At 36.8% G+C, this 22,767-nt stretch overlaps 1 protein-coding gene across 2 annotated transcripts in view; it reads right to left on the bottom strand.

Annotated features, from left to right (window-relative positions):
* Positions 1 to 22,767, bottom strand: part of LOC139964534 (uncharacterized) — a 50,506-nt gene that overhangs the window by 15,984 nt on the left and 11,755 nt on the right. For both annotated transcript variants that reach the window (XM_071966214.1, XM_071966297.1), the window contains exons 3-4: positions 10,876 to 10,952; positions 3,980 to 4,067 (exon numbers count right to left, since the gene is read on the bottom strand). In XM_071966214.1, coding sequence (XP_071822315.1) covers positions 3,980 to 4,067; positions 10,876 to 10,952 — 165 coding nt within the window. The remainder of the gene's footprint in view (positions 1 to 3,979; positions 4,068 to 10,875; positions 10,953 to 22,767) is intronic.

The following is a 22,767-nucleotide window of genomic DNA, read 5'->3' as shown; positions in this document are numbered from 1 at the left end:
CGGCCCAGCGCGGGAAGGTTGCTGTAATAAATCAGCCTCGCGGGAAATGTTTTGAACAATATTGCCATTCCACGTTCTTTTATATTTGTATTGTATGTTGGTTAGTAAACGTTTTCTTTCGTATGAATTTGACTTCAGTTCAGTGTTCCCACTAAGGTGCGGGATTCCCTTCAACTGACTCAGTAATCCCGCAAAGAAAACATTTGTCTGCTGGAAATCCCTGCATCGTTTTTTGCATTCGCGATGAGTTTATACTCAATGTACAACTTATTCACTTGACTGTATAGAGAAAAAAAACTGAAAATCAATTGTGTACCAATTGTGTACGGAAAGGTGGTAGGCTACACCTTTCAAATTTTACGAAAGATCGAGCGAAACACTTTCGAAAAATTCACGCCAAACTTGCATATCGTACTAAATGCAACTAATGTCATGTAAACAAGGCTCTAGTACATCCATTTATGAATATACCGTAAGACCACATCTGGTGTTAAGTGCGGGGGGAAAAGAAAGTATTTTCTAGCATTTCCAAAAATACCGAAAAAATAATATCCTACCATAGTTAAGTGTATAGCAAATAGCCTAACCACCTCGGCGGTTATAACGGATCTCACGTAACTACAAAATCACAACTAATTGTATTTTGCGGAGTTTACGTTTTCTACAAGAACATGGAAACAATATTTATTTGGGAGTGGACTCTCACTCACTGTCCATCTAAAATTATCATCTCAGCCTGAATGATTTATTTAATAGGCACCACCGGCTGGTCTGTACTCTGGTGCTCCAGATATTTGTCCTAAATTTTTTTCATTAATTATGAAACATTCCAGACATGAGATTTCATTTCAAAGCTGTCTACATGTGGCTCAGAATACTCGGGAAGGGCCGTTTCCGTTTCCAAAACCTAAAATTTTCTTGTACGCTCCACGCCAACCGATGGTGGCGCTCCGCTTAGATAGTCCTGCCGGCACTCAATCCACCCTGGGCAGAACCCTGCAAATGTACTGTAAATTATGTTACCAATTTTACTAGGCTAGAAATATTGGTGTGCATACTGAAGAGATGAGAAAGAGGTTAGAGAAATACATATATTAACATTCATATACTCTAGGTTATAGTGGTGATACATCTGTTTGTTTCTCTTTGAACTGCTTTAGTTGCACAATTAGCATGTATTCAAATACAATTAATATATGGGCATGCAAGTTGTAATGCAAAGTGAGTAAAATATATCGCACTACAAAGACCAGAATGTGAGAAATGCAGTTACTGCAAAAACAATATCAACAAACAACAACATCTGATCACAAAATTCACAACAAATCGACATTAATTTACCTTCCACTTTAAAGATTACGTCATTGCTAAGGGGAGAGAAATTTAATGAGCATTACAATGATGAAGATATTCTGACTTTGGGAGTGCAAGTACAGTAGTTGAGACAAACAATAAAAGTAATAACCGCCTGAGACATTCATCGCTCATAACATGCTGATGGTTTGGTGATTTTATCTTGAATTGAGACTCCACCAATAAACTGAAACCACTTACAGCTCTTAAGATGATAAATGGCAATGTCATGAAGCAATACCAAAATAGCACCCTCTATTAGAGCAAAAAAATATGTGGACATTATATTTTCTCTTTGCTCATTAACTGATGTGTATTATCTGGTATCATAGCAAATTGTCATACAGTGCAGAGATTTATAGCAGTTTTTTTGCATAGGATTCTTATAATTTTTTTTAATAGACAATGTGCAACACCTTCAAATATTAACACAAGCTTGAGTTCAGTAATTTACTCCTTGTGAATGTAGGCTAAATAAAGTAACATACAAAGAAGGGCACAGGAATCATATCATTGTATAATAGACAATGTGCAACACCTTCAAATACGAACACAAGTTTGAGTTCAGTAAATTACTCCCTGTGAATGTACAGTAGGCTAAATAAAGTAATATATAAAGAGGGTTTTCAGATACAACATGGAACGGTGTGCAAGGTGCAAATGCTTGAATATGAACTTATAATGTTAGTCAAACAAAGGTTCTTTATGTCAAGCCTTCAAAACTAATCCATCCATATCTCATCTGTGCCCTTAATGGTGGAATTCATTATCTTACTTAACACACCTGAAAATGTTTGCAAAATGTATGTAAATTTCCAAATGAGAAGCTTCACTCTGTGATGTAATTTGATGTCACACCATACAGGCTACAAACACCTTAATGCTATGTGTACAATAAGTGAAGCACTAGTCATGATTGGAGGTTGGTTCAAGAAATATGTCAGATTTCTTTGCGCAAAATAGCAAACTTCAGACTTGTTCTGTATTCACAGCTATTTTCAGTAAAATGCTAACAAGCGCCTTAAGCTTCTACCGAATCAATGTTTCAGTGATAACCGTTAGCCATTTACAGATCCCATTCGATGTCCTCCCTCCCACCTTTATATACCATGTACGCATCTGTGGAAGCCATTCACGTTGAGAAAGGTGTCTCTAAATTATTCCGCGACTTTATTAATTAGAAGTATAGTTCAGACAATTTTAAAAGCCTCTGCAATGGCAAATGCTTGAGGGTGGAAATAAATGTTTGTTGAAGTTTCGAATTCAATGAATATTGATTCCTATTCTAGTATAACAGCTCAGTCGGTGATCCACAAAACCAGATGTACCGAATCTGATCTTTTGAAATCATACTCTAAAGTTCTACTTTGTCAAGATTTTATAGATAGCAGACATTGTTTTTTTCTTTAGGGAATATACATTGCATTCCCTAGGAGACCAACAGTCAGAATTAACACCTTCAGGCATGTACTGTACTGTGCATAATGGCTAGTGGTATGCCTGGATGGATTTGTTTCTCATGTTTAGACACGACTTCAAACCTTCTTCAACCTTCACAAATGAAAGCAGACTGTGAAATGTTACACATTTGGTATCAAAAATTGTTTTAGGAAATATGCGAACAATTTTGTAAAATTTGCGGGTTCAACAATTCAGAGTCGAACAATATGTTATAACAGGAAATTGGTGGAATGTGTGCACTTACAGAATTGATGGTATGTTTTTGGTAGCTTGACTTCTGTAATGAATTGTGTGTTTGTATACAGGTGTGTTGGGGGAAGGGGAAGGTTATACCGTTTCACATACATGTCGTTCCACTCTGCTAGAAGCCAATGCAGTAGATTTCATCTATATTGGATTTACAGCGATGTTGGATTATTGGGAAGCAGTGCTATTATGGTATCCTCAGATTTAAATGTAAAACAAAGATATTCCACGAGTAAAATTTTCTTAATGGTCATGAGTGTTACTCCAAGATATGCTAGAATGTCAAACTATGGGCACCCATGCTCAAATTTTAACAAGCAGGCTAATACTGCGATCCTCAACGCACTTATCCAGAGTGAGGCATTTCAGTTTCTAATTGAACACACCTTGATGTCTTTGGTCATCTGAGAGTTAGAACTTCAAAGAAAATATTTTGCCAAAATCTTTATGCAACTTTTAGCATACTAAAATTTTTGCCCAATATACTGATGACTTTTAAAGAGTTTACTGTTGTCATCTGGCTCACTGATATTTACTGGATGATACTGGCATCCATCTTTCCCTTTGAAGTCGCTGGAACTTTTGCACGGCAGCAACGATGAATGACGATACTAAAAGCAGCGACTTTGTTGTACTTTCTGCAATCAATGGAACTTCTTCCTGACATCGCCAAAACCACAAGAACGTACGTAATACCAAGCGTGAAATTGAAAAACCAATTGGAAAACAAGCCTAAGATCTTTGGATGGTAGATTGGGAAGGAAGAGGTCAGTGACCTTAGACCCCGGACCCATGAGGGGGGGGGTGCAGTGCAAGAATGTTACCATTGAATAGGGGATGGTATAGATAGGTGTGCATAGGTTAAGGGGGCAATTAAGAGAGTAGTGAAGTGAAAAGATGTCTTCTGCTAAATTCTCACCTCCTCTTCTATTTTATCCCCTCGTATTATTGCATCTCGTTTTGAATGGGAACCTTCACTCTTTTCACCTCTTTCTTTTCTATGTCTCCTATGAGAAAGAAGAGAAAGAGAAAGAAGATATATTACAGATAAATGCATATACAAATTTGCTTCTAATTATTGCTTCTAATCATTTAATTACTATAGCTGAATATTCAAAATAATCTCTAGCAAGACAGCTGAAGGTGAAACGTTCCTCAGGTTCTGAGATGCTATCAAGCTCAGGGATGGCTCACTTACAAAGTGCTTAGAACTATCTGCATGTCCAATAAAAGTAAAATAGTCACTGATGGTCAAGGATTAAACATAATTTACTGCTTAGACCTTTCACCTAGCTGTCCTTACTTACATGTTTGAGTAATGTAACTGATTTTATCGCCACTGAGCTGTTTTGAGAACTAAATTTGCACAGTCGGGTCTCAAATTGTCTAGCAAGCACTTTTAGACACGTTCAGCAAATTTTGTACATTGTAAAATATACAGATATCGATGCCACGCCTCAAGTTATGGCATTTTACAAAAACAAACTAGACACACAAAAAATAATTAGTAAGAGGAAAGGAAAGTACAACTAATGAGGTAAGTGTTGTTTTGAGTCTAACCTGATCTCAAAAGAATATGGTATATATATGCAAGAATATTACATGTCACGTGCACAATATGAAAAATGCTTTGAATGATAAATAAATTAGATATACAGTATTGATAACATTATCCAAAACAAGGATTGATTTATTGATCCATAAATGAACATATATGAAATAATACTTCACAACAATCTCTGTCCAGGGTTTTTGCAATCTCACTAAACATCCACACTTTCATTGACATGCAATGTTGATCCAACCGATGAGCCCACTTTGGCTCCTAGCTAGATTCCAAGGTATCCACCAGTTCTATTTTTTATAGCTGTGGGACATAATGACGCTATACAAGTGAAATCCATCCTTTTAAACATATATCATTACCAGTCATGTGTGAGGCCCAGTTCTTACACTAATGTGTCATCAAAACTAATCAATGTAGAGTGGTGGTGCTACGGGGGGGGGGGGTGGATGGAGGAGAAATTCCACCTGATTTTCCCCTTCCCACCTCCAGTTGTCCTCCCAACCATATCTGTTACTTATCCAAACTAGAGCTAGGCTTATCGTTTGTATTAGAAACATGAAATGCATTAGAATCTGGACGTGTTTCTTTTACCTGCAGCTCCCCCCCCCCACCAAGTTTCCCCACCCAAATCTGGTGCTCATCCAACAATAAGCCTAGACTATAGGCCTATATGTATGAGTAAACACAGTTTCCAAGGGGATGCATCATGCTTTTGGTGCATTTATTTCTGCCATAGTTACAGTATAAACGTACCATACTTGTCAAATAATAACACCATTTTGCATTTCTCTGTCATTTTTACTTGTAGAAAATTTCCCAAGGGGAGGCCGACACCCCCTTCCTTTGACCCATCATCATATCAATGTTATAGTATTTGTCCGCCAAAAAATTTTCCTTTTGCTCTAATCGCCGCATCAGGTACAGTAGCTTAGGCTGAATCCCCCACTGGAGATGTAGGCCACTGAATTAATTCAAAGGCAACTCCTATGTTATGAACAGCATTCCCATGAACTGACAACATTACAACATATATAACTAATTGGTGATTGCATAATGTCATTTGAAATTTAGTATAGTACATTGATATCTTAATTTCCTCCAATGGTAGAGGATGGTACTACCATACTGTAGCAGTATAGTACCTTCATATCTGAATTTCCTCCAATGGTAGAGGATGGTACTACCATACTGTAGCAGTATAGTACCTTCATATCTTAATTTCCTCCAATGGTAGAGGATGGTACTATCAGACTGTAGCAGTATAGTACCTTCATATCTTAATTTCCTCCAATGGTAGAGGATGGTACTATCAGACTGTAGCAGTATAGTACCTTCATATCTTAATTTCCTCCAATGGTAGAGGACGGTACTACCAGACTGTAGCAGTATAGTACCTTCATATCTGAATTTCCTCCAATGGTAGAGGATGGTACTACCATACTGTAGCAGTATAGTACCTTCATATCTTAATTTCCTCCAATGGTAGAGGATGGTACTATCAGACTGTAGCAGTATAGTACCTTCATATCTTAATTTCCTCCAATGGTAGAGGATGGTGCTAACAGACTACAGCAACATAGTACCTTCCTATGTTAAACTTCTCCAATGGTTGTGGATGGCACTATCACACTGTAGCAAATTGATTCCCCCAAAACAAAATGCAGCTCAGTAAAAGTCTTATCTACAGACTCAATAATAAAAATATGTGAAGCCACCAGGAGGTAAAACATTCTCTTAGTATTTGTTCTATGTGCCCCTTTCAAGTACATTTTTTGGTGAATATTAAATTTTATAAATATCAATGTCAGGTGACATGATTTAGTGCTTCATTTTAGAAACAATATTAGGAAAATATGTCTCAACCATGAAAAAAAAACAAAGAAAGGATAGCATGATTGATGATAAATTATTGAAACATTTGTCACATGTTTAACCTTGAGTGTAATGTCATTCAAGTTTTAGACAATGCCATTTAAGTCTACTATCCTCTCTATGTGAAATGCACATCACAACCACCACTGGGTTGTGATATAAATTTTCTCAAGGCATTTTTGGAAGGCTACATTTTGTATGTAATGTTGCGTCTAAGTCTCTTCCGATGGGGGGGGGGGGAGGGGAGTGGTGGGGTGGGTCAACTGATGATGATTTAATTACCTCCTTCTCCTTTAAGATAAAGCTTTTTTATAATATATAAATAAATAAGTTCATAATATAGCGCCAAATACAAAAAGGCCTCTAGGTGCTTTACAAAACCTAAAAAAAAAATTTTTAAAAATAAAAAGGCAGAGAAATCGAAGGAATAAAAAGTCTAGAAAACACATAAACGAAAATTAAACAGTATGTAAAATACGAACACAAAAATCTAAAAACACGAGAAGACTATAAAACAGACAAAAACCTATAAAAACAAAACAAAGGATAAGCACATATAAAATAGAGTTGTACAAAAGTAAAAGTCTAGATAAAAACATGAGTATATAAATGTGACAAAATCACGCTGAGAACTAAAATGATGTGTTTTTAAAATTTTCTTAAATATGGCGAGCGATTTGCCAGTCTTTATGTTTTGTGGTGTTAATGTGTAATTAATGACATTCATTTTACTATCACAATCAACTCATTTGCTGTTTATGACACATCTTGTTGTCAAATTTAACACGCTTTAAGTGACTATGGTTGGAGGAACTGACCCAATGGTCCACATCTTAGACTTTCCAGCCACTTCAATTGATGGGCCTCACTTGTTGAAGGCTCTTTTCTGCACTGATAGCAATGTAATATAATTAGACCACAACACATCCAAATGATATTTTGTGCCTAAAGCCATGGATCCTTTAATACAAATGATACATACCTTTATAAATATGATAATGTATAACATGAATGTATCATCCCTTACTTCTGTTCATCATACCAAATGATACAGTGTATAGATCGTCTGTACACTGAGCCACCCTCATGCAAGGTAATATTTCCCTATGTGTTTTTCCAAACATTCTTCATGTCCCCTACAAGTTCTAAACATTATAAACTGTAACAAACAAATTTCTGTTGTTTTCTGTTCTTGGATCTCTCTACAGGGAAATCCAACCATGGTGGTCACAGAATATATATTAGAAAGGTAATTTACAAAGGGTTCTTCAGTACTTTAACATGATTATTGATTAAGCCAGATAATTGCCAACTCACAAAATTCTTTGATAGTTTAATTACAACCTGATGCACATTTTATCTTAAAAATGAAATAATGTGCACATATTAATGCCTGCACTGTTAGGATTATTTCTGTAAACTGTAAAAAAATAGTCACGTGATTAATATCTAACCCATCTTCCAGATAACATCTTCTTTTATTAATTACTATTGCTACTGGTATATGATCTAAATTATGGACCAATAATTCAAAATATATATATACAGCCTAGAGGCAGATTCAGAGAAACCATGATATACTGCTTTAACAGTTCAGCCTCCACCACTTAAGACCCTAATTGAAATATTGTAGGATGCCTTAGAAGCCGAGGGATGTCGCCAGCACAGGTGTAAGTCATTCCCTCGTTAAACTTCCCTCGTTAAAACTACCCTCGTACGTACGTACGCAGGCCGTCTGCAGTTCAGTGATGGGTTCTGAAGACCTGTACTAGCATCGCCATGAGACGACAAGTATGTGGACAAGCCAATTACATCTCTGAGGGGATCCTGCACAGGCTCTGACCAAATGAATCTTTAACGAGTCACGTCAAAGACGTTCCTGATGGAATGGGATAGTCGATCGTACCGAGGTACACATGATACAGATAGGAATGTAACGACATGGATACTACTCACTGTCAATGTTTAGTGTGCTGACGTGGTTTAGTCCTGCCTGTATTATTGTACAATGTGGTTGTAAAGCAGTCTTTTGAACCGACTATGTGCCATATATATATATAAACATATATATATACAAATGCCTACAGTGGAATTACGACCTTCCTTATCGGTTTCGAACACACTGGATATACAATCAACGCCCATAGCCAGGTGGTGAGGGTGGGCGCATATAAAGCGGGAGGCCCAGGTTCGAATCCCGGTGGAGGCTGGAAGTTTTTTCATTGTTCTGGATATCCAACTCACTACCATTTCAATTGAAATGAAAAATTTCTTCAACATTATTTCAAAAGTCTGTTAAGTACCATTTCTCATCTAGGCTCCATAACACCGTTTTTAACATAATTTCTTCCACATGACATCACATATAACACTATATTTCCCATCCCATCCCCTAAAACAAATAAGTTGATTGTGTCACTGCCATGCATGGCAGTAATATAGAAAAGATACCTGTTTGTTTTTACATTAAATAATTGCATAGAAAGTAGGATGTTTTTGCATAATTTGCCTTGCAATGCATGTTGCATGTTAGGCATTTTGCTACATGCTTTACCAGATAAATTTATAACCCCTTGCAGTTCCATTTCAAGTAAACAAGGTAAGTTTGTGAGTTTTCACTCCAAGGGTCTCCATACAGTTTACTGTGTTTACACAGTACCTATAACAGTAATAAAAGGTATATAACTTAAGGCTACTACTTGTTACAAAAGTGTCTGCACATGGTCAATCACTTTGTCAGATTTGAATGCAACCATTAACAACCATTGCTATTACTTTTTAAGCAAAATCACCAAATAAAATGAATGCATGTGCCTGGCCAGAAAGCCAAACAACTTGATCTACTTTCAACCCCAGTATCCTACTTTTTAAAAATCTTTTCATGAAAACACGTTTATTAATGAGATTGAGTATTAAGCAATTAACCCATCTTTTCATTGATGTTACAGTACTGAGTTGATTGTCATACTTTTCGAACTTGTTTCAAAATTTAATTTAGAAGCATGCCATGCCAATCTTAGGAAATAAAATTGTCACAGAGCATTTAGAGCACAAACTGTACCATGAAAAATATTACAATTATGTTGATTTGACATCAAAATTGATGTGCAATAAATTACAGGATATGCATTAAAGGTTCAATGTAATATTGACAAAAGAGACTTGAAGCAAAGTTTTATGCATAAATTAAACATCACATTAACTGTCAGAGATCTGTTAACGGATTGATTTAATCCAAAAACATATTAACGCCAGAAACTTACCAGAAACTGAGAATTGAATTTGTCAATCTCATGTTCACATTGTAAAACTGTAGCTTAATACTTTTCAACTGTAAACAAAAGAAATTTAGCCCTAAACATTTATAATTACTACTAATTTATTCTCATTAACAAACTCATATACATAAACTATATGGCTGTGCATAATTCAAATCGGGCCAACACGTCGGGCCACCCATTACTTCTTGTACAGTACACACACTACTACGGGCTGTAATTCTATTTGTGCACAAATGTCATCTGGAATGTTGGACGGTGCTTGCCCATTCGGCGCTGAAGTGTTTTATGGGTTTACACAAATCTAAGGACCCATAAATTATTGAAGTCTTTTGTTGCAAGTCTACAAGTCTCGATCCATAAGAGTGCAAATGTACACAAAACCATTTGTAAATCTTGTCAGATTGTACTATAGTCACTTGCTGTACCGTACACACTGTAGTAATACACTCCTGGTGTATCATATAACTTTTAAGATGTTAAGTACTGTGCTGACAAACACATTTAAGGCACATTGGAGAGAAATAACATGTTACAACAACAGAGGATATTTCCCAAACAAATTTCTCTTTCCCACATGTGCTTGAAGTTTCTACAAGCGTGAGGTAAACAAATAGCTGGAAATGAACACTAAACAGCTTCTGGAGGCAAAGTCCAAACCAAGGCTGTTCCCCTCTTGATGTCCAGTAACGTCTGGCACCCCCACCCAATAGCAGCATACCCACCCCCAATCAGAGAAAAACCTTCTCTGTTGATCTCCACCAAAACTGCATCGAAAGAGAATTCTTAGTGCAGCCACCCCTGCCACATACAGATACCTCCTTTCCCTTTTCCCACTCCTGCCCTGTCCCACCTATTCCCTGTCCTTCCCCACCCCTGTCCTTCCCCACCCCTGTCCTGTCCTACCCCAACCCCTGTCCTGTCCTACCCCAACCCCGTCTTCAAACTCACTCCTTCTACAAGTTCCAACCATCGTGACCTTTCAATCGTACAGTATACATGTACAAACTCAAATATATTACAATTTTTTAGAATATTTTTTCAGAATCTTTTTGTTCTCCTTTTTCATAACTATATTAAAATTAAAATGCTAATTACCTCCTTCTTCCTGAACTGGATCCTGTATCTGCTGCGGGTGCGTCTCCGCCTTCTTCCGCTACCGGTGTTAAACCGTCCTGAGGAAAAAAGAAGACACAAAACTATCGTAAGCCATAGTGTTATAACCACAGGAATGAGGGTTTATAGGTAAGTTCAATGGAATCATTGAGTTTACTCATCTTGAGATTTGCAAGAGTTTTAATGAAGAGACAAATACCTTTAACTTTACATATTATCTCCAGTCGCACTCTTAGTAGACGTCAATGTTATTGTGCAGATTGTGGAGGGTTCAGTGTTTCCCAATGCAGACTATCAGTAATGTGTCACAAAACTTGCCAAAACTTCCAAATTTTAGTAGTGCTTACCAATGTATATATGTTTCATTTTCAATGATCATGTACAGCCTGTACAGTACCATGCCAATGGATCTGTCTAGTAATGTTCAAAACTGACCAGTACACAGAACCATGTATCAGCTAGATATATACTACTGGCTATGATTCGATAGCCTATAAATCTTGTGGCACACTGAATGACTGTTCCGGACCCGCACATTGACCGACTGCATGATCAGCTGACTGATCAGCTGACACAACGACTATTGGTTGTTAACACCCGGAGCTTCAAACTTTAATATACCATTATCTTCTGAGCATTAAGCATTTTAGGCCATGTTTTTCAAACAGATCGGGGAGCTCTGTGGAAACACTACAGTAGGGACACTATCAACCCTACACACTTGTACCAGTGTCCTGTCATCACTTGTAGCATCATATGTAAAGCCGTGACAGGGATATTTTTTTGAAGACACAACTCCACCAGTTCATTTTAGGCACGGTAGAACGAGAGTGCTGAGGATGTGGGGAGACAGGTAAGCGAGGAGCGAAGTAAATTCTTGGATAGCGACAAAGTGATGACCATCAGAATTTAGTAGAAAATCATTTAAAGGGTGTGAAGACTCACGCAAAAAGAAACGTCTAATGCCGATAAGCTGACCTAGTTTCGAATGAGGTGTAACAGAAGTGTTAGACACCACCATCGATCCCAGAAAATACACACACAGCTTGCTACAGTCGGTAATTAGACACTAGTGTACAGTCAGTACATACAGCTGCGGTCAATACCCTCAGCACATTGTATAAATGATACAGCGATGGACATCTCAGGTCCAGCTAAAAGATAACAAGGTATCACGTTTCATTACTGTCTGCATTTTGTAGCGACACAAACAAAAGTCACTTGCAAGCAACAGAAAGTTAACTTTTTCAGAGCGCGGCATGCGGTTTGGGGCGAGTCTTCAGTGCCTTTAAAGGAATTGTCTGGTGGAAGATTTTGATACATTGTCCTTGTAGTTATTATTTTTCTCTTTCTAACCATGTAAAAATTGTCCCCATTCGACGTTTTCTTCTTGTAGAAATCTGGTTTTCAAATTCACCAGTTTCTCACCAAAAGTACCGTTTGTTCGAACGCTTCAATATGGTGATTGACGTAATGATTGCAGATAGGCAAAACAGGCGACTTGAAGTTAGCACTCCCAATTCCGCAGCAAATTAACTCACGTGTAAGCAAATTGGATTGCCTCATATATATAACGTACATACTCGCAAACGTATATACTACGATGCTCAGTTGATGTACTTGTATAGCGTTACACATAGTACACTCACACTCAAACCACAGTTCATAAACTGTTCTTCGAAATCGCTGAAATAAAATTCACGGATCAAATTAACAGTAAAAGGAAACTTGTAAAGTATTCGTTAAACCGAAAGATGAAACTTGGCGGGATCGATGTCATCGCAGAACTGTCCGATTGTAAACGTTAGAGTAGCCTATACACGCGAACATTCTTCGCGCTGGAGCTGGATACCGCGATGTATAAACAACGAAGAGCCTGCTGTTAAAACTTATCTTACACAAAGACCACGAAACCACCGATCTACTACAATTATTGCGGCTTAAGGAGTTTTTTAAATCATATCTAATTTATAAGAAATTTTACCGGAAATTATTGAAGAAATTGATCGAATCGTTGTCAGAGCAGAATATAGCACTGAGAAGCTTAGGCTTCGCAGAACTGTCCCATTGTCAACGTTTGAGTACAGCCTACATGCGAACATTTTTCGCGTTGGAGCTGGATAGCGCGATGTATAGCCTGAACAACTCAGAGTCTGCTGTTAAAATTTACCTTCTGTTACTCAAAGACCACGGAACCACCGCTCAAGTACATGGCGGCTTAAGGAGTTTTTGAAAACATATCTAATTTTTAAGAAATTTCACCGGAAATTAAGGAAGAAATTTATCTGTATACAAACGCTGTTTTTGTTGATTACCGTATAGGTACTGTGCGGAGGGTGGGTTATGACGCAATCTGCTATGGCAGAGCTGACGTCACGTATTGTACTGTTCAAATCATATTTGAAATGTCTATCCATAACGATTAAAAAATCGTTTCTCTGTCAAACGCAACATTAGCGTTCTCATACTTTGACAACATGTTTAGAAAATTATTTACTATTTTTTAAGGTAACTTCTTTGGGCCACCAGACAATCCTTTTAATATATTGATCAGCATCATATGGTCCTAAATGTGATAATTCTAGCAACTCTTGTATACTGTACGTCATGTAAAGACGTTTTCTCTGGTGTTAGGAAAGTTGTACTTTATTTGGAGAGCATCTCAATAAGTTAAGAAACAAATTGTTCACAAGTCATATTTTATAAACACTTTGAACCACATTTTACAACTTGTTGAAATTACAGTACAGTAACCATCCTTTGAAATTCAAACATAGTGCAGTTATAAAACTGAAACAAGTACTTCCTTTTCAGTCAGATTGTGACTTACAGTAGTGTCCTTCGTAGTATTGTAATTTAACGGTATTGTGATATAGTGTCCCTTGTAGTATTGTAATGTAATGGTATTATGACAGTGTCCTTTCTAGTGTTATAATAGAAATGGTTTTGAGACAGTGTCCTTTTGTAGTATTGTAATTTAGCGGTATTGTGATAGTGTCCTTTGTAGAATTCCAAATAAATGGTATTGTGACATAGTGTCCCCTTGTAGTATTGTAATTTAATGGTACTGTGACATAGTGACCTTTCTAGAATTGTAATTGAATGGTTTTGTGACATAATGTCCTGTTGTAGTATTGTAATTTAATGGTACTGTGACATAGTGTCCTTTCTAGAATTGTAATTGAATGGTTTTGTGACATAGTGTCCTTTTGAAGTATCGTAATTTAACGGTATTGTGACATAGTGTCCTTTGTAGAATTGCAATTAGATGGTATTGTGACATAGTGTCCTTTATAGTATTGTAATTTACAATCCTATTGTAAATTAAAAATGGTATTGTAACATAGTGCCCTATTATTATTGTAATTTATTGGTATTGTGATATAGTGTCCTTTGTAGTATTGTAATTTCCACATTATCTCCCGTATAGTACAACATATTTATAATACTCATATGTGTGCTTGTGCCATGTTGTGGTATCAACAGTAAATCAAACCAAAAATACTTGCTTTAATTGTGATGATATGCACTCAACTGTATAACCGGTAGTCAAACACATCATGGCGAATTTGGGTTACATCCAGTGATCTGGATTTTTATTTTTTGGGGGATAAATCTCAAACTAGAAAAAAATGGCATATACCCTTCTTTTTTTACCAATCTGAAGGAGAGGCTTCAAGTTATTTACTGTAGTACCGTACAGTACACGAAGCCATAGTGTCCATTATACAGCTCCCAACTGTTCCTGATACAAATGCTGGTCATATCCTACATGTGTTCTGCAAAATGGGTAGAATAGGAGAAGGGAGGGGGGGGGGGGCACCCTCTTGCCTTTTAAAAAAAATGGACTTTTGAGATCCCCTATAGGGTGGCATGCACATACATGTTATAAATTGCAGTAAACAATGATTAATTTTATAATACGTAAAGTAACACGTACATTGTGTGTGAACTTTTTTAATGACCTTAAGTCACATGCAAATTTCGACCAGATGCAGGATTTTGAGTAGACTGTGCAGGCCGGCGGGTTTGCGACATCAGACGCAGGGTCTAACCCTGTCAGTTGCAGGTTCACTCGGAGATCTGAGTATATAATCAGCCTAACAGTAGTTTCCTACACGTACAATCCACACATTTGTCCATAGACATACTGTGTGTACTGTACTGCATGTGGCAATGAAGGTTCCCATGAATCACAACGATTATTAATTCTCCTGTCAGGGAATGTCTATAAGTTTACTCGGTGAATGACGTCCGCAGCAGTTTAGGCATCAGAAATAGATTTCCCGTCTATGTTCTTAATGTACCTGCGCATTCCAATTGCCAGCACATTTCACACCAGATCATGGCTGTTTGTATATATGTACACTGTGGTGTGGCGCATGATTGACGCATCGGAATTTATATAATCTGTTTGTTTATTACCACTCAAATAGATTTGCTGAAGAAAAGATTAACTTGTCATTTTAACAGTACTGTCGCTAAGTGAGAAGTGAAATATCCCAAAGCTTGACCATGCAAGCCTCTCCCTCTAGTATATATATATACAGCTGCACTTTTGCAAGGTCAAATGTTGACCCGAACAAGTTAATTTATGCCACAAGCAGTTAAAATATGGCGGGTGCGCATAATAATAACAGCTGGCTTAAAGATAAAAACGGAGATGCATACTGTGGGGGCTCCCACTACTATAGGGGCGATATCATGGATCAGTTCGACCAGATTGATGGCTAAAAAAATAATGAAACTTTAGACTATATCAAATTTTGAAAATATTTAACAAGTAATTAAAAACACATTCTTACAAACTCACAAAACAAAAAAGAAAAAACCTTCTAGTCTTCAGATCATATTGATTCTTATGATATTAATAATATTGATCAGATAATATTGATAATAATAATTCTAGATAATATTGAATAGTTAGTACACATAACTCTTCAGTAAAACATCTCCCCCTCCTCTTCCTCCCCCCCCCCCAAAAAAATGTTATAAAGTTAGCGTAATCATGTAATGTAGACAAGAATATAACATATAGCATATAAAACAGAACATGTATGCTCAATGTCATAAAACAGCTTATAAGTTCACATGCCACAGTATTGTAGAGAATATCACTTAGTTATAGGCCATTGTGCTGTGTGCCTAAATTGACATTCAGCTATCTTTGTTGCCCTTCAAAATGAACGTAATTTTTCATTCCTTATTACCGGGTTGAACCTTTACTGCCAGCATGGTTCTAAGATTCAGTTAAGGCCTTCCAGCTACTGTACGCAGTAGGAAGCTCAACACATTCTTGGAGCATCACACACTGCATGGACTTACTATTGCAAGAATGAAACTATGTGACTGTAAATGTTACATGAGGTCATGTTATGTTTACACAAGACATGTGATATCAGAGTCTGTGTTTTCTACACCTGCACCTCATCTCTCCTTCTCCCCTAAGCTGTGTTTCAACATGTTCTGATAACGGAAGCTTATAACATCCACGATGACCGTTAAGTGCTCACATGTTTGTATGAGACTTAATATGAACAGCTGCATCATAATGTTCTCTGAGGTGATAAGTTAAATCTGGGCAGGAATAATTTTGACATGCTGACATGTGATCATGACTTGCTATAGCAATACATGTTTCAATAACTGTTAGCATTTAATTGAGAACACTGCATTGAAGGGGTTACTACAGTGGTTTGCAGGTTGTAGTCTGGGCCAGATCATTATGTTGTGTCCTCAACACAGGCGTAGGAGGCAGGGGGGCTGCAGCCCCCCAACCAAAATTCGGGCAATATGATGAGAATTTTTCGGGCACCTACTGAAACAAAAATAATTTGCAATATGTTTTTCAATGGTTAAAGTGATATTATCATCATCATTATTATTGTAACGACTCCTCCCCAATAATTCTAACCAATATGGAAGGGTAATAACACGGCAAATGATTGTATGTTATTGGCATGCGATGTAATAACCGATACATGCCTATATGCACATTAGTATGTCAAACGCGATTTTGGTTATATTTTTTGAGCAAGTCGTTACAGCCCCCCAAATCAAATTGGGCTCCTATGCCTATGGTCCTCAAGCAAGGCCCTTTATCTCCATTGCCTCTCTTCACCCAGGTGTATAAATGAGGACCTGTGAGGGTTACTTGTAACTATACAGTAGTTGCTTGCACAGGTTTGTGGCTGCACCCTACTGTATGGGAAGTCCCCCCAGGGACACGCAGAAGTGCTGCACTGTTGTGCCCCAGGAGGGATTGTTTTAATATATGCACACTTTGGTGTGTGGGTGTGACAAATTACCAATGACCTCCTAGTAGTTAAGTTTTGTAAAATCGTGCGACCCCTAGGGGCTTTGGCCTCAAACAAGACTGTAAACCTTAAACTTTAAAAAAAAAAAAATTATTATTTGTGAAAATGTTTATATCCTACTGTACCGCAGAAATATACCAACATTTGTCATTACCTTTGGTTTACACATTCTGACAAAATCAAGAGAAAGAAAATTGTCTTTCAAAACTGCTTAATTGGGCGGTCTCCTACAATAGTTAAAAAGACTTCAGATTTCCAAGGTAAATTGTTAATAATGTTGACACTGAAAGTTGCCATGCCATCATGTTCATAGCTTCAATAAGAGATTCAGCATAATTTTCAAAACCAACATACATTACAGAAACATTGTGGGATATCATGTGACACACGCAACTTTGAGATGATAAAATAAGAGCTTAACAACCACACAGATGATTATTTCAAGGTTAAAGGTCATCAGTATAGACACCAAATATGCTAGAAAAGTCAAATAATTATCACTCATTTACAAACTACAACAAGCAGTTGATCCTTAAAGATCTGCTTTATTGGCTCTAATTATAGCACGCTATAGATAGGACAGTTTTGTGATTATGTAATTATCGACCTGCCACGGTCGTAAATTGACCTCAATTAGCCTGCATAGCTTCTTAACACCATTGGGCTCTTTGTGTAAACACTGTGTGGAAATATGTTCATGTCTACAGTGTAGACACATCAGCGTTCACACAAAGACTCTCATACAAGTAAAAATATGTGGCAGGCGTTGCAGACTAGTCGGTAAAAAGAGGTCATTTTATGACCAAGGCAGGTCGTTTGTTAATGTTATCTCAAGAAACTTTTCCATGATAGCGTGCTATAGTTGGGGTTTATACAGCAGACCTTTAATCCTACGCATTGAGGCTACTTAATTACACCAGTTGAGACATTTAATTATCTGATAAATTTTCAATGTCTGGGAACACATAATTCTGGAAGGGGCAAAACCACCCGGAAAGTAACTAAGTTGATAATATTGCACGATGATCTCTCATTCAAATGCCACCACCTTGAAATATTATAAATCAGTTTAATGGTTCATATCATTGAGCCAATAATCATGTTTCTTATGAACTCCAGTGGACATAATCTGATTTAAAAATTCATATATGTCATCATACTGTTCATACACATAATTCTGGAAGGTCAGAATTACCACCAGGAAAGTAATTATGAAATTAAAGCACGATGATCTCTTATTCAAATGCCACCACCTTGAAATATTATAAATCAGTTTAATGGTTCATATCATCGAGCCAATTGTGTTTCTTATCAACTCCAGTGGACAGAGGATATAATCTGATTTAACAATTCTCAATGTCAACATATAGACTTAATTCTGGAAGGTCAGAACCACCAGGAAAGTAGCTAAGTTGAAAATATTGCATGATGATCTCTCATTCAAATGCCACCACCTTGAAATATTACAAATCAGTGTAATGGTTCATATCCTTGAGCCAATTGTGTTTCTTATCAACTCCAGTGGTGAGGACAAATACATGACAGCATTTTGTCTTACCAAAAATAAAGAACTTTTAAGGTCTTTGGCAATTAATTATATACCATGGAAGCATAGTCATGTTCCATGAGTGTCTAATTTTAAACAAATTCCACGTACGGTAGCTATCAAACAGTTGTGTTTTTAGTTCGGACAAAAAGAGACAGGTGCTTTCTCTGGGGTGTACTGGTGCAGCACAGATTTACATGGTACTGTAAGTACACTAAGTTAATCTCTCTTACAGGGAAATTATTACAAATATTAAATATAGTCACTACTGTATTTTAAGATCACAGTATGGGTCATAAGTATAGTAAAAGGTTTAAACCTGACTTGAGTACTATAATAACACGATTATTTCTAAATTAATTTTTCATAATCCCTGAATGATTCCAATCATTGCAAGTTTAGGGATACAACTGAGCAATTGAGCTCAGTACACAATACAAAATACCAATAATACTGAATGAGGGCAGCATTTAATGGAAAGTTAAAGGGTGTGAAGGCTCGCGCACAAAGAAACGTCTCATGCCGGTAATCTGACCAAGTTTCAAATGAGGTTTAACAGAAGTGTTAGACTGTACCACCATCGATCCCAGAAAATACACACACAGCTTGCTACCGTCGGTAATTAGACACTAGTGTACAGTCAATATACAGCTGCGGTCAATACCCACAACACAGTGTACATAGCAGCAATGTTAAGTTTATTTAACTTCATTTGGAGGCTTCCAGGCATACAAAACCGGCTATAGATATTGTTTAGCAACTTCTTCATTTTGTATAGCATGCAGCTTGCTATTTGATGCCAGATACATTATTCTCTGAATCTGACATTTAATAAATTGAAATTCTTTACATGTAGTATGTTATTTCAACTCACTATAACTTCCTTTAACAACATTATCATCATGAATATAAATAACCAATATGCAAAACAAAAACCTTGACTTGTCCGTTATTGATCCCTTTCTTCAAGTTAGTACATATCATACACTAAATATCATATCAGTGGCGATTGTAATATTTATCATAACATACTAAAGTGTGACTTATCTGGAATTTCCCAAAACAAACCCCTAGGCCTATCACAGCTATCCCTTTCAAATTGCATAACACTTCATTTATTTTTCTCTCTGTCCACCTTACCAGACCATGCTATCTTAAGGTCAGAGTCTGTCCAGGGAGTTGTTTCCATAACAACTCCCTGGTCTGTCAGATGACATCAAAGTTAACAGTCAGTTGATCCATAGGTAGCCCTTATCATCTTGGAAGAGATATCAATACTGCCCCCCAGATACAGTCCTTCTCCTCCTTGTATATTCCTTAAAGTGATATAAAGGCTCTCCTCACTGTACTGTAGGGCTAGATTTTGACAATGTTCGCCCACTTCTTCAAAAATGCCAGTGATTCAAAAATCTACTGATTTAAAGGTAGTATGTATAGGCCCCAAATTATAGCAAGCTTATAATTGCTAGAAGTTTAAAAAAAGTAGTTTCCTGGGGGTCTTTGTTCTCAAAATTGTTCCCAGACATTCGAAATGAACAGACAAGATGACTGAATGTCCCAGTGAGGTACATTTCTTCCAAGGTGGTAATAAAAACAGTTTAAGAATTTTGACCAAATGTGACCATAATTGAATATCTGGCATATTTGGGGCCAATACAGTACCTTTAAAATCAAGATCTCACTGGCATTATCGTGAATTGTACATTAGGACCTATGATACGAGGCATAACCCTTCAAATGTTTTAAACATGAAAGACTTAACACATATATATGTATACATATTATTAAATCTGATGGAAACAGAAATTTCTGTACCTAAACTGAGTAATTCTTATCCCTTGAAGCTCTCATACATGAGGTTCATATATCAATCGACTGAAGCTTTATTAAGTTTTTCTGTAGCTGCCTAAATGACGAGCATGCAGTAGTCTATTTCAACTACGTAGTTATTTAGTTTAGCCTAAAATTTAGCTTATTTTAATTCCTTTTGAACAATTCCATTTCAATTTATTTCAATTGCAATACTTTCTATTGATGTATACAATGCAGGAAGGACAGCCAGAGATTTAAGACAAAATTTAAGAAAATTTTCAACGCAACTAGAAAAAATATAACCAATAGAAGTGCGATTGGGCAAAATGTAAACAAGTTTCAAGTTTAATCTGTTTCAGTCACTTGATAATTCTGGTGCATCAGGGCAAACTTTAAAAGTTCATGGAGGAGAGAGGAGATTGAATTTTCAGTTTGTCATAGGGGTGCCAGGGAACAACTGATCCATATTTTTCCATTGCAAAATACTATTCAAAATGGGCAAATTGCTATAAATGTACAAGTGCAAAGATATATGTTGAGTCTTCGAGCTGCACACAGGAACAAATAAACTGTATAGTATTTTATAAGAGATAGTTCACTAAACACTAAATTATTCCCATTCTTTGCCATATATTTTACCTGAAGTAATGTAATGGACGGTCATTATAGTTTGTCGCTACGTAGAGAATGAGTTTACATTAATTAATATACAATTCTCTCACGCCTTTGGGGTAAAAATCATTTGGATGGGTACCCAGCTGCACAATATTATCTCCATGAAAAGAAAACACATGACCCCTTCATTTTGAAAGGTCACATATACTGCTTTAATTCCGACTGAACCTCAAAGGAGAACTCTTGCACAGCAAGGTACAGATGCATGTATGCTTATATTCATACGCATTACGTATACTGAACCAGCTACCATTATGGAAAAGTCACTCGTACTGAATCATCTGTCACTAATCATTAGATCAAAATTGATCTGATTTTATTGTGTGCAGCTACACGAATTAATGACCCATTAAGTTATAAGCTGGAATAATTGCTTTAATATAAAAGATATATTTGTGCCTATTTGCTGGTCAATCCCTTCAGCTGTCCATAATATGGACCCTGGTGGACCTACTGTATGTAACACTTTGGAAATTATCTTTCCAAATTGGCTTACTGATGTGTGGACCACTGGTGATACGCCCCCCCCCCCCCCCTTGAGGCAAGACTTTTCCACCAGCAATGAGTCCTACAACTATTGGGATTGATTTAATTCCCTTCAATTCCCTAATGATTCAGCCCCATCCCATACTTGCCTTTATTCCTGTAATTATGTCAAGTTAGTGATGAAGATGGATGTAAACTCAAGAGTTTTTGTCAGTTTATTCATTAATAAACTAAGGTTACAATTACTTAAGTTGAAAACAATATGCAAAACTTCACAACTTGAAGTATAGAATAGCATATACACATTTTTAACAATTTTACTACTTTAATTCGTAAGACTGATTTAAACAAATTTGGCCAATTTTTTTTTACAGATTAACAATTTTCCAATTTACGTACATCCATAGCGATTAACATACCATAAACTAGCTTCTGAATTAATATAGTATTTCAATGTTAATTTCAAGAATCTTTATATTTCAGTGTGTAATATTGTTAACTTTAACCAGATCCCTGTATACATAATTCAATTATATACAAAATGAATTAAATGCAACCTTAAAAATTAAACCAATATATATATTAAACCGGTTCATAGAAGCCAATCAAATCACTTCAAGATATTTTGCTCCTCTCTATCACCACTTTGGTCAGTTTTACCTCATATATGCTGAAGTTGGGTTCCCTATTCTGTTTGTCCACATCAATATAAATATACCTACATGCCATATTTTACCATGCAGTCTAAACTCCACCATCTATATCTATAGTCTCTTAATATGCATGTACATGTAGAAGGCTATATAGGTTTGAGCCTATACACTCTACTGTGACTTTAGCATACGACTGGCCTTTGCATTCCTGTCACATAGCACGGATAATTATAACAGCTCCTGAGATCCATATAAGGTTTGCTTGCGTCAAACGCAGTGCCTGCCTCCCTGCTACAGCCCGTTGAAGATATATGTGTACGGTACAGGGAGATCCTGAGCTGGCTTAGAGGGAGAGCTACTGGGATGAAGATGGGATACTCATCTT

The sequence above is a fragment of the Apostichopus japonicus genome, chromosome 1, assembly GCF_037975245.1.
Source record: "Apostichopus japonicus isolate 1M-3 chromosome 1, ASM3797524v1, whole genome shotgun sequence".
Taxonomy (NCBI): Eukaryota; Metazoa; Echinodermata; class Holothuroidea; order Aspidochirotida; family Stichopodidae; genus Apostichopus; species Apostichopus japonicus.
Note: the sequence above shows the minus strand (reverse complement) of the source record. Positions and strands in the feature narration are given on the sequence as shown.